Raw genomic sequence first — 13,779 nt, forward strand, 5'->3', positions numbered from 1 at the left:
ATCGAGTGATTTATGCTCAAGAAGTCACAATTCTAAGATGACAGTGAAATTCACACAGTTATCTATAAGATTCAAGAGTAGTAGAGTACGAAAGGGGTGAAATATCACTGGAAGACATCAATCGAAGAATACGATCAACGAACAATTCATCATGCTCGAGAAGTCACAATTCTAAACAGTGATGATAGAGAAATTCACATGGTTAGGTATAAGATTCAGGTGTAGTGGAGCATGGAAGGGGTGGAATATCGCTGCGAGAATGGGGTGGGAGGCTCCTGCGGTGAAACGGTTCGCCGGACGACCGTCGTAGGGGCGCTGCGACCCATCAGGACGTCAGTTCGCTTTCGTACCGCGCCGTGGTCGGATCTCACCCTATAGTTGTCACGAACGTGCACGTACACGTATACACGCGCTTCTTGCAAAACTACCTCGAAGTGGGAACAATAATAACGACGAATCGTCGTGTTTACCTTTAGGAATTCCCGGATGAGTCAGTCGCATGATCGGTGTTGACCACGTTCCGTTCGTTTCGAATGTTTGGGTGACACGAATTCTAAGAATTTCTACGCGGGTGTTTCGACAGTATCGGAGATGGTTCAAAGTGAGTCGCGCGACGGGGTTGCGAAGTATTAACACAGTGTGCGAAAACGATCTGTGATTCGCTCGAGTGATTCTTGTGGTGGTCTCACGGATAACACTTGTTGGAAGACGGTTATTTGTAAGAGGAAACACTTAACAAAAGAAGATTACGGGCGGCTCCGCGCGCGGACTTTGCGCCCTTACGTCCGTAAATCAGCTACGATCGATAGATCGCGATACATATTGGAATGTCCGTGAAAGAACGTCGAATATGCGACACACGGGTGCACGATTAATCGTCGCGGGTACGTGCAACGGTCGTGGTTCGCTATCAAGAGGGTTTCAATTAAATCTCCCGCGGGGAAGGTCAAGTGCGCCGTGTGAGCGACATTCAGTTTTCAGTTTTAATTAAAACACCCTCACGGGATTCGTATTACCGCGCTTGTGTTCGAAATTAATTAGCCACGACACGGACAGTTACGGCGGCAAGTGAGCAAATCAGTGACGAGAGGGAAGATCGGTTGATGTTGTTCGACGGAGGAATTAGACGGAAGTGTCGTTCGGTGATTCGATATATCGATCACGACGAAATCGTTCGGCATAGAAGAAAATAGCGACGCTGCCGGTGTGTGACATCGCGTGTGCGACAGCTTAAAGAGGAAGCTCGATCAGATTTTTGTTAAACGTTTACTCGCGAGTGACAAATTGTGCCGTTGCGTGCGAAAGGGGAACGCCAGTTCCAGAGGGAGATAGAGGCGATAGGAAAAGTGGGAGAAAAAGTGAGCAGCTTATCGGTCGTCGTAGCATCCACGGCGAAGGGATGAAAGCGGCGTAGCAACGGCAATAGGTAAGACGTACTATCGCATCTTTCTTTTCTACGAGGCTCGATGCCAGAGAATCAATGGCGGGACATTCATTGCCAATTTCTTTTCGCTTCGATAGATATGATGCGTCAAACTTGATCGGATATGGCGCTCGATATTTCCATTTCGAAACTCCACTTTTTAAATCTTTTTTTATCAAATTATACTTTAGGGATACTTAACACATTTACGGAACCTGTCAAAATGACGGATCTTAGGCTTCTTAGGTTTTGTCAAAATATACGATAACCTTTATCAAGATAGAGTATAAACTACTTTATGTATCATTACCTATTTATTTTTATAGCGTCGTTTCGATTTAAATATAAGTGGTCGTTAAACGTCTACAAACGTTTACGTATAAATCTAGGGGTACTCTGGCAGGTGACATTTTTCGTTTTTTTTTTAATTCAGCCTTGAAAATTCCAAATATTTTAATAACGTTGAGTAAGAATATTCTACTTGAATAATTTTCCATAGCAACCTATCTAAAAATTCAAATACTACAATAATTTTGAATTTCATTCTAGTACTCTTTTCAAATATTTTAAATCAGGTATTTGTTAGAATACATTCAAGTATTTGTTTCATATTTATATTCACATGTATAGATCTTCATTGGTAATCAACTAGTTTTAGACTTTTTTGGTAATCAGCTAGTTTTAGGCTTAGTTTTAGACTTTTTTTAAGACTATTATTCGAAGTTTAATTTGGAGTGAAGTGCTACGTGAATTATTACGTTTGTGGAAGGATTGTCGATTTCTATTCTTGGCCGAATATGGCACCAGAATGACGCGCGATATTTGGTAATAGCTTAACTTCGTGATTCAAAACATTTCGAGTAGGCGTGACAAAAGGTTACTTATACAAATTTAGATTTAACTTTCCGTCCACCTTACGCTATTTTATTCTTACTTTTAATAGACGAACTTCACTCCTCAAGAATAAAAATGACATTCAGTTTCCTTCAATGTCATTTACTTTTACATTCTCGTGCTTTTACCGAAATACTTATTAGAATGGACAATCTTCAATCCACAGTAGAAACAGTCATATCTAGCATGACGTGCTGTAATATAAATTATTATTGTTATTAACAAATAATTTTATACCCTTCAGTTTACTATTCAAAATTATTAGTATGATTTTACAATTAAGTTTAACTTTACTTTATGTAAGACGTAATGTGTTGACATTTATAATAATTCTTATATTTGAACATTTACCATAATATACTTATAATAAATTTCGGTTAATAATAGTATAAATTTAGAAATGACCTATTTAAATCGTGACATATCGAATTTTTGCTTCATTAAACACTAAATTATAATAAATCTTCACAAAGTGAATTTCACTTTGACCCCTAATTTCGTTTAGCAAAATTAGCCGGGTTCAATTGTATTAACTTAAATAATGTATACGATAATTGCCGAATAAAGTAGAGAGAGTGGTAGAATGGTGCAACAGAGAGAAATGATACATTGTTAATTGGAGAGGATTAGCAATAAATGCACGATGAACACGACACAAATACGTTGGTACACAATTTCGTGGGCAAAGTTGCGGTATCGTTCGTTAAATAAAACTGAAGCAGCTTGTTTTATCGTGTGCCCCGTTCATCCGAGAGATTAGCTGTCGATTACCGTAGCTACGAATTGTGTTAGTTATTAAACGACGGTTAAAAACCGAAATTCGTTTAATTTAACGGACCGAGCAAAAAACACGAAATTACCGCGCACTAATTACGAATATCGCGGTCGTTCTTCGCTAGGAACGTGGCAGACCCTAGATTATGCTGGCTGTTTACTCGCTACGCTAAGGTAATTTAACTTTTCCTTCTAAATTATGGAAACGCGTGCCACCGTAAAAACGTTGTAAGCGCTATGGAGTCGTAACGTGGATCGTAGAATTTTTTCGGTACACCTTTCGTAATCACGTTAATTTTTTACTATCTGAAACGGTTACACATATTTTCTTATATGTCAACCATTACATGTCGACTCCAATATTTTTCGAACTGCATTTAAAAAGTATTAAATTACTGAAGGAGTGGTAGGGGGTTGTAAATATTCTCAAAATAATCGGTCAGTTTTCTTGAAGATAAAATTATTTTTCATTCAGATGGACAAGTTCATTCATTTTTACTCTTGCAAAGATATTAAATTGCTGAAAGAGGGTGTAATAAATATTTTTACAGTAACTGGTCAGTTTTCTTCCAAATAAAATTATTGTCTATTATGATGTTTTATAAACTGTCAAACTTAATATAATTGTTCATATAATTGAATGTACCTACATATTACAAAAAGTGTCACAAATTACATATCACATATGTTACATATTACAAATGTCACAGATAATGTTGCAAGACAAAATAAATATTACAAATATTGTTATAAGCAATTACAAATTTCAGAAATAATATTATAAGATATAACAAATATTACAAATATTGTCACAAGCCACTACAAATGTCACAAATAATATTATAAAATATAACAAACATTCCAAATATTGTTACAAGCCATTACAAATGTTACAATACATAAACGTTACAAACAGTGTCAGATTTCGTACCACAAAATGTCTGCCGCACCTCCACGACAAAAGTAGTACTAGCTGAAAGTTCGAAGTTTGCAGAAAATAACTATGTGAAGTATAAACGTGTTGAATACGAATTAGTTCCAAGAAAACAGTTCCAACTTTATTTTGAAGTTTGTCTGCTCATTTCATTCATCAATTTTAAGCAATTATAATTGATGAGGCGGTATAATTACGAGGCAGACATATTGCTGCTGGCAGTTTAGCTCGCTCGCATTTCATTGAAAGTTTAACAAGTTAACGATACGCCGCACAAAGGCTCGGCGTAGGCAGCTGCAGTATGAAACATTTTGGTTTGTTCAGGATTAATTTCATACGTTTCTGCCCTCGGTTAATGATCTTTTTCAGATTCGCGGAATTTTGTAATTTATAACTGAAAAACATGCACCCGGGTAAAATTCGTTCCCTTTTTTTCACGGCGATGCAGGGATGTTTCGTTTGGTGGAATTGTACAGCGAAAGGGTTTCATATCCTGCGGTGAATATATCGTCTTATTTTTAGCAATGTTATTTCATGCTGGTTGCGCCCTGGTTAAATTATGGTTGATATCATTATCACAAGAAATACGAAATTTTGCGGCTTTTATTTTTACTCGAAAACTGAGTTAAGCATCCTTGTATTAACCGTGTTCGTTTCCTTTCGTGCACGAGTTTCTTGTGCACGCGCGAGAGAGAAACTTCTTTTATCTACTTTTGTATTTCAATTCGACGTTGAAGCACGCGAATAACTCGGATTCTTTTCTTGAAGAACGTCAACAAACGTATTACCGTCGCGAATAATACTCCGTTGTAATATTCTAAAAGCACCGGATTGAATTACTTTAATCACAAATAGCGTTTACCCTCTTTTCGTGTAACTTCACAGTCGAATTTTTATACGTTCAAAGGAATCCCGTGAAAAGCAACCTGGTCCGGTCGTTGAAAAATCTCAACACTTTTGTCCAGCTCCGGCTTCAATGAATTGCACCTTTTATCGCCTCGCGATAAAATACCTGCTTGGTGTTCTATTAATCATCCACTCGAAACATTGGAACCATATTACACGAAATCAAGATAGGATTCAGAGAGGTATTTTAATTATGTAACGGAGATTATTGTACGGGCAACGAGTATCTGGATATCAAATTTTATATTCCGTTTTAACGGTTTCATATTTGTGCGAAAATACCGCTTTTTCTCCAAACATTAATTTGCATTTTTGAAGCGAAAATTTATTCTGGAGATTTTATGTATGAAAAACTCGATGTTAGTTCGGGATGGAATATTCGTTGTACATGGCTTCAGAATTTTTTAGTTTGGACGTTGGGGGTTTTAAATATTTTTTAGCCTTTTGAGAGGTTTTTATCTTTGCTATGTTGAGATATTGGAATTTTGAGCAGAAGTTTGGAACGTAGGAATTGCTGGATGTTCGAATTTTGAGACAAGTGAAATTTGGGATGTAGAGATTTTGGGGCGTTGGAATTTCGGGACGTGAAATTTTCTAGATATTAGAAATTTTAGATGGCGGAATTTCGGGACGTTAAAATGTCGGACGTAGAAATTTCGGAACATTGGAATTTCGGGACGTTCGAATTTCGGAACGTTGGAATTTTAGGACGTTGGAATTTCGGGACGTTTGAATTTTGAGATGTTGGAATTTCGGGGCGCTAGAATTTTAGAACGTTGGAATTTTGGGATGTTGGTATTTTAGGACGTTGAGATTTTGGGGCGTTAAAATTTTGGGACGTGAAATTTTCTGCATATTAGAAATTCCAGAATTTCGGGATGTTAAAATATCGGATGTAGGAATTTCAGAACGTAAGAATTTCGGGATGTTGGAATTTTGGCACGTAGGAGAATCGGGACGTAGGTGAACTGGGACGTAGGAGAAGTGGGGCGTAGGAGTATCATGACGTAGAAATTTTGGGACGTAGGAGTATTATGACGTAGGAATTTCGGGACGTAGGAGTATCGAAACCTGAGAGTTTCGGGACGTAGGAGTATCGAAACCTGAGAGTTTCGGGACATAGGAGTACCGGGACGTAGGTGCATCAGGATGTAGGTGTATCCGGATGTAGGTGTATCCGGACGTAGGTGTATCACGACGTAGGAATTTTGGGACATAAATAACGAAACGTGAGAGCTTACAAATATTGGAATATTAGGAGATTGATATTTCTGAACATTGCAATATTAAAGTGAAAAAATTTCAGGATGTAGGAATATCGGGTCGTAGGAATTTCGGGACGTTCAAACTGTAAAACATTGCAATTTTACAGTAATAGAATTTAGAACCATTGTAATTTCAGGAGGCTGAAAATTTCAAGACATTAGTACCATGATTCGCTCCGAAATTTCAAAATTTCTCGAGCTTGCAATCCTAATGTTTAAACTTTACGATATCGTAATTTTAGAACTTTGAAATTTCAGTAATTTGGAACTTTCATGCTCCGCAACTTTGAAACTACGAAATTTCTAGAATTTTGAAATTTTATTTCAGGTAATTGGTATAAAAGTAATCATTTAGTTGATTTTCTACCAAGCAACTCTTAGTTAAGACATGTACAAAAGCTTTTACTTAGCCTTTCTCAGCAAACTTCCACTTCCATTTATCATTTAACCACCATATTATATTCTTAACATTTTTTGATACTTTATGAAAGTTTCAAACTTAATATCATAGCTAATGTATTATAAGTAAACTTTCACGTTGATTAAACTTGACTCATTTATACGTTGACTAACGCGTTGACAGTAGTAGTAGACGTTTGTTGTCAGACACATCATAACAGATTATTAAAAACAAGGACATTTAATTTCTCAGCTTCATCTTTTAATTTTTTGCTATGTATCTTAACATCAAGAGTGAAAATAAAATTCATAAAATTATGTAAATAATTAAATGTACCTGAGTTTGCAACGTGGGTCACATAGGACTATTATGGCGATGTGCCATGATGTTATATGTATATAAATCATGTTATTATCAAATCAAACGTCCAACGTTTTGAAAATAACTATAAACAAAAATAAAATTTTAAATAAATATAAAATCATAAGAAAAGCTTTTGGTAAAGCAGATCGATGATCAGAAATCAGTGTCTGTTCCGGGGTTCGTTAATTGCGCGAAGGAGTCGACAGTTCGTCAAAGTTCCAATGAAAGTAACACACGAAAGGATGGCTATGTGACGTTGTCGCAAAGCGGAATTTCGGGTTTTCGTGGCACACGGTGCACGACGGGTATATATGTATAAAGTCCGTGCACAACCGGTGCATAAAGTAAAAGCGAAGCCGGATGAAAGGAGCCGAGAACTAGCGGGAAACGTGCGTCTGAAGGGTTGGTTGAGTTGTGTGCAGGTTGCGAAAGTAGTCGAGACGGATAGAGTGATAGCTTTCCTCTCTCCTTCGCCCTTTTCTGTAACTCTTTCTCTTCATTTTTTTTTCTAGTCTCTTGCTCTCTATTCCTCTCTCTTCTTTTTCTAATTCCATGTTTCTATTTTCTCTTTCCTAACATTTTCTCTTTATTTTCCTTTACCATTGTACTCTCTCTCTGATGCTATTTCTAACTCTTTGTCTTCCCGTCTACACCCCGTCGCCGACGTTCTCGTCAAAGAGATCTCTTTCTCTCTCTTAGCGCGCGTTTTCAACCAGAGAGTCGCGTGTGATTTGAATAAATGGACCGCGTGACGACCGGGGGCGGAACAGAAGGACTCAAGGGGATGCACGAGGACATCTACCATTTTCGTTGAAGGAACGGATCCATCCTTAAACCAACGCTATCTGGCTTGTGACGAACGAGAAGCTTTGCGGAATCGCGAGGGTGCGAAGGGATAAGATACTATCGAAACCCCTCTGCGTTAACTGCAAGAACTCCTGCAACGGTTCAGAACAATCGTTTGAAAAACACCAATCGTTATTACACTGCTAACGTGTTAATTTCTGCGATTACGTCACAAGGTTTCGATCAGAAGATGGAGAATCTTTCTAATTGCCTATGTCGTTTTTTGTTTTATATTCCTTATCATTGTTCCAAAATTAACATTTGTGTGAAATTAACATTAACATTGTAATATTTTAACTTTATATGTTTTAATATTGCAGCTGAGATTAGTTCTGACACATCTGACATATAAGGCAAGGGATCTTTGATCGAATTAATAAGTAAACATTTAATGCCTAAATCATAAACATCATAAAATTTTAACTTTATTTGCTTTAATATTGCAGCTAAGATTAGTTCTGAGACATATGACAAAGGCAAGGGGTTTTTGATTGAATTAATAAGTAAAGGTTTCTACCTTACGGTAGAAACAAAAGACAGTAGAATTCTCGCGCGGTTCCCGCTCGGCACCGTTCGAGTGCCTTCGTTGGCTTTCGTGACCGCGTCGCGCAGTTCGCGCGCGGGACTACTTCTCCAATCGCGCGTTTAAGAATGTCTAAATGAGAAACATCGTGACAGTTCAACTATATCTGTTTCAATATCGTAGCTATGATTAATTCTGACACATCTGACATAAAAGGCAAGAGGTTTTCGATTGAATTAGTAAGTACAGGTAGAAACGCTAGAAGAAAGCGGTAGAAACAAAAGACAGTCCAATTCTCGCGCGGTTCCCGCGAAACTCGTTCGGTAACGCTCGGGTGTCTCCGGCGGTCTTCGTGTCCGCGCCGCGCAGTCCGCTGGGACTACTTCTTCATTCGCGTTTATAACGTCTAAACGAAAAATATCGTAACAGTTTAATTATATCTGTTTTAATATTATAACTACGATTAATTCTGACACATCTGGCACAGAAAGCAAGCGGTTAATGAGTGAATTAGTAAGTAAACATTAAATGTCTGAAAAACATCGTAGAAGTTTTACTTTATCTGTTTGAATATTGTTGCTATGTTCTGACACGTTTGACACAAGGCAAGAGGTCTTTGAATTAATAAGCAAACATGTAGTGTCTAAATGAAAATGAATAATACTGAATAAATACTTGACGTGTTAATAAATATTGAATGTACGTTATTTCAGGTAGTTCCAACCCCTCATAGAGGCACATATTATGTGAGGTGAAATCTCAACGAGGGAAACGAAGATGTCCGCCGTCAGCGTGGCTGCATGGCTGCTCAGCGCCGTTGCCTTCGCCGCAATTAATAACGGTGAGTCCTAAAATAAAACAATGATCACGCAAATTAGCAATCAAGCGCGTAAGCGATATTGTTAACGAACTCCGACGTTATTTACGAAATTTTTTGTTCCCTTTGAAATCTTTTCGATCGTGACTCTTTGTTCCGTTTCATTCACAACGCGTTCATTCTTCTTTAGTACTGTACCATATCTTTTGTTACACGTTAAAAAATATTACTTGCTGGTTTTAATTGAAAGCGAGCATGCAAATGATACGTTTCAGTGCGCCATTTAAAATCTGAATTGCACTGTGCAAACGGAAACAACGGCGGTTATCAGACACCGATAATACCCGTATGATACGCGGAAATTTTGCGACGGTATTTTCGATTGCGATTCTCAGTTCATTAATTAGTTTCCTCTTTCGTGGAACACGATTGTTCGTTAACGAATAGCCGAAAGGCCGTTTTGATAAACGCATAATTAAAACCAGGGGACGTGTCTGGTCATTGCATAAGCATCGGAAGTTCACCCGAGAAGTCTTTCGTATTCAATTTAAATTCGAGAATGACTGTTTCGAGTCGCTAACGAACTTTCGACTTCTTTCCCTTTTCTTGCGCTCACTTCGACAAAACCGAGTGAAAGGAAGGACGTTGACATTTCGAATGCAAGGCGGCAATTAGCGATAACGTTGTTACAGCAAAGTGATTTTCACCTGGTTACAGGCTTCCGCTCTAGAAACGGCAAGTAAAGCTAATTCTTGCCGATAACTTGGCTAATCTGAGTTAACCCGAGTCCGAATTTTAATCCGTTTATTGCACCCATACTCTTAACGGTTGTAATCAGTTAGTGGACGGGTCCAGGGAGAACTCTTATGAAGATTTCGAATTTTTATATTTTAATACTTTTAAATTGTCAGGATTTTATATTCAGAAACTTTCGTGCTCTGAAGTTCTTAGATTTTCAACTTTTGAAGATCGGAAATTTTCAAATTCTTACATTTTTAAGATTTGAAATTTTTTAATTCACCAGTTTTCAGGTTCCTAAATTCTTATATTCTGAACCTTGGAAGATTTCAAGTTTTTAAATTCTCACATTTTTAAGATTTGAAATTTTGTAATTTTCAAACTCTCAAGTTTTTGAATTTTTTAATTCACAAGCTTTTAGGTTCTTAAATTCTTACATTTTGAACTTTGGAAGATTTCGAGTTTTTAAATTTTTACATTTTTAAAATTTGAAATTTTTTAATTTTCAATCTCAAGTTTTGAAATTTTTTAATTCTCAAACTTCCTGGTTTTCAAGTATTTAAAATCTCAAATTTTTTAATTCTTATATTGTCAAATTTTCAAATTGTTAATTTTTTCATGTCTTCGTTTTCAAATTTTTAAATCAAGTTTTTAGGTTTTGAATTTTCACATTTTCAAATTTTATCTTAAACTATCAAATATGGAAAAATTGACGTTTTTGAATTTTCAAACGTTCAAGTTTCCAAATAAAAATATTTCTCTAATACTGAAATTCATGAATTTCCTAGTTTTCAATTTTTCTAGTTTGAAAATTTAAATTTTCCAAAATTTATAATAAAATTTTCATTAAAAATTTCAATTTTTCACCCACTAAAATTTAGTTGCTTACAACTACACAATTTAACCAAGTATATGTTTTTAATACATATCGTATATAACATACACGTATCGTTTAACCATTTTCTTTATCTATTTGTTTATCTATCTCGTTACTGGATATACAAATTTAATATCTGTCATTAATCAATCCTTTTAAAAGACTATAAAAAAAACTAGATATCAGATTAGCTAATTAATCTCCAAGCATGTATTTGCAATTGTAATTTCACACAGAAGATATGATTTATTAAAGTCTGAATTCCGAGATATTTAAAATATATCCATTTAAATTAATCCTTTCACAAGAGATACTAAATTAGGTCATATTGTAAAAACTGCACAAATTCCATTTATAACATTGTCTATACGAATAATTCAAGTATTTCCACATTCTCGCTTAAACATACAAATTTTAAAATAACCTTAATAAAAGGTATTAATTTATAAAATTTTCATTTTATTAAACAGTGCGTTAATAATAGAAACCATTATTTTCTTTTCATACAACGTTTCGGCCTTTTATTCAGTTTCTCTTACACGTACACTTTTTATGACGTATATCACCCTAATGTACGTAATTATAACAAATATCGTGTTTTCGTCGACAAGTAAAATGTTAAGATAAAAGTTTACGCATAATGCGGCATACAAGTGTAATACATTAATGATATTAATTTTGTAGTATGACAATGGCACAGAATAAATACAAGTATACATTAAACAACGCATGTTTTATAGTTAATAGTAGACATGCTTGTAATGTAAAACAAACTTGTTGTTGAAGAAAATGATAGTGTAAATAGGATGTTAAATTGCAAAATTAAAATTGCTTCATTTTATATTTGTTTGGCAAAATAGAATTTTAGATGTTTTTTTTTTATTTTAATTATGGGACTCAATATTGTGACGCACCCGTGACGCACATTGCAAGATGTGTCAATTTAAGTATAGTCGCATTTGGGATTTGGAGATATGGGAATTTTGGGATTTGGAAATATGGAAATTTGTGGATTTAAGGATTTGGAGATTTTGAGATTTGGAAGTTTGAGAATTTGGGAATTTGGAAATTGGGGGTTTGGGGGTTTGGAAATTAGGGGTTTGGGGATTTTGGAATTTGGGAATTTGGGAATTTGGGAATTTGGGAATTTGGGAATTTGGGAATTTGGGAATTTGGGAATTTGGGAATTTGAGAATTTGGGAATTTGGGAATTTGGGGATGTAGGAATTAAGAATTTAGGATTTAGGAATTTAGGTATTGGGGATTTAGGAAGTGGGGAATTCAGGAATTGGGGATTTAGGTATTGGGGATTTAGGAATTGGGGATTTAGGAAGTGGGGAATTCAGGAATTGGGGATTCAGGAATTGGAGATTTAGAAATTGGAAATTTAGGAATTTGAGAATTTGAGAATTTGGGGATTTGGAAATTTTGAACTTTAGGAATTGGGAATTTTGGAATAGAGAGTTTAGGAATTTGTAAATTTGATAATTTTTGAATTTTAAAATATGAAAGTATGGAAATATGAAAATTTGAAAATTAATTAATTTAACTTAACCTAACCCAACTTCGTATTAGTTCGTATTTTTTTCTAAATTGGACTTGAGGTGCAATTTGAACTCTAATCTGTTCAAAGTTGCCTGAATGCACAATGTATCCAACATATTAACTTTTCCTATTTTCCTTAACAGTCCAGCCAGAATTCATCAGTAAATGACGACATAGAAATTTTAAGCTAGGTAACTGTTTTTCGACCACCCTAAAGATTAAATACCAATATCGACAATCCTTCGTATATTCAACTAAAAAAATAGCGTTACCCACAAATATTAAAACTATATTCTTCTATTTATTAGAACTATATTTAACTCTTCATAGCTAAACATTGCTACGTTGCAACGGAATATTCGATTCTCGCGAGGGCAGTTTGTCGGACGTCTAATTTAATTGTCTCGGAAGCCAATTGATATTGGGTCACGATTACAACGGGAAATTATACGTCTCTCTTTCCTAGCTCTTATCGCGTTCTGATGGCAGAGTCACGAAGAAGTTCGATCTGCAATTCAAATATTTAGGCTTGACCCAGAACAAACGAACGCCTTTTTTCCCCGGTGAATTCTTTCTACAGGTTCCGTGATCCGATACCGGTCAGAATAATTTCCTCGATGGCTACCTGTTTGACCCTGATCATTCCCAACGAATCGTCGAAACTCTCTCGACACTGGAATTTCGTGCTCTTGCATATGCAGCGGCTCGTTTGTTGGGTGCTGCACCCCTGTGAATGAGGCGCGACACACAATGATCCCCGAATCAAAGTGAGCTCGCTTATTTGACGATACGCGTATGCACGCGTTCGAGCGTGATCGTTTGATCCTTCGTCAGGGTGGAAATGTAAATACATCCGAGCAATGTTAACAGAATATGTTTGAAGTTTATCAAACAGCCGACGTGGTCTCGTAATTAATGCGTTACGCCGATACCTTTCGATTAATTGTTCCTTTCGTTTATCGAATATCAATGTTTGCATATCGAATTACTTTCCTGTTTATTTACTTGCAAGTTTAAATAAGTCAAAGTTGTAATAAGTTATAATTACAAGTTATTATTGATTTTAGGTTAGGTTAAGTTAGGTATGCACCATGTTGCATATCGAATGACTTAATCTTCCCTGTTTATTTACGTACAAGTCTAAATAAGTCAAAGTTGTAATAAGTTATCATTACAAGTTATTATTGATTTTAGGTTAGGTTAGGTTAGGTATGCACCATGTTGCATATCGAATGACTTATTCGTTTCTGTTTATTTACTTACAAGTTTAAATAAGTCAAAGTTGTAATAAGTTATCATTACAAGTTATTATTGATTTTAGGTTAGGTTAGGTTAGGTATGCACCATGTTGCATATCAAATGACTTATTCTTTCCTGTTTATTTACGTACAAGTCTAAATAAGTCAAAGTTATAATAAGTTATCATTACAAGTTATTATTGATAAATTTAGGTTAGGTTAGCTTAAGGATTAAT

The 13,779-nt window shown here is 35.7% G+C and overlaps 1 protein-coding gene across 3 annotated transcripts in view; it reads left to right on the forward strand.

Moving 5' to 3' along the window:
* The first annotated feature begins 336 nt into the window (after positions 1-336).
* LOC100876978 (zwei Ig domain protein zig-8) overlaps positions 337-13,779 on the forward strand; it is a 547,773-nt gene continuing 534,330 nt past the window's right edge. Inside the window, exons 1-2 of one of the 3 annotated variants that reach the window (XM_012281711.2) lie at positions 337-1,426; positions 9,042-9,169. In XM_012281711.2, coding sequence (XP_012137101.1) covers positions 9,106-9,169 — 64 coding nt within the window. In that variant the 5' untranslated portion in view covers positions 337-1,426; positions 9,042-9,105. Of the gene's footprint in view, positions 1,427-8,683; positions 8,842-9,041; positions 9,170-13,779 lie in introns of those variants that run through there. The other 2 variants (XM_076532263.1, XM_012281710.2) reach the window with 2 other exon arrangements.

This window comes from Megachile rotundata, chromosome 5 (assembly GCF_050947335.1).
Source record: "Megachile rotundata isolate GNS110a chromosome 5, iyMegRotu1, whole genome shotgun sequence".
Classification (NCBI taxonomy): Eukaryota; Metazoa; Arthropoda; class Insecta; order Hymenoptera; family Megachilidae; genus Megachile; species Megachile rotundata.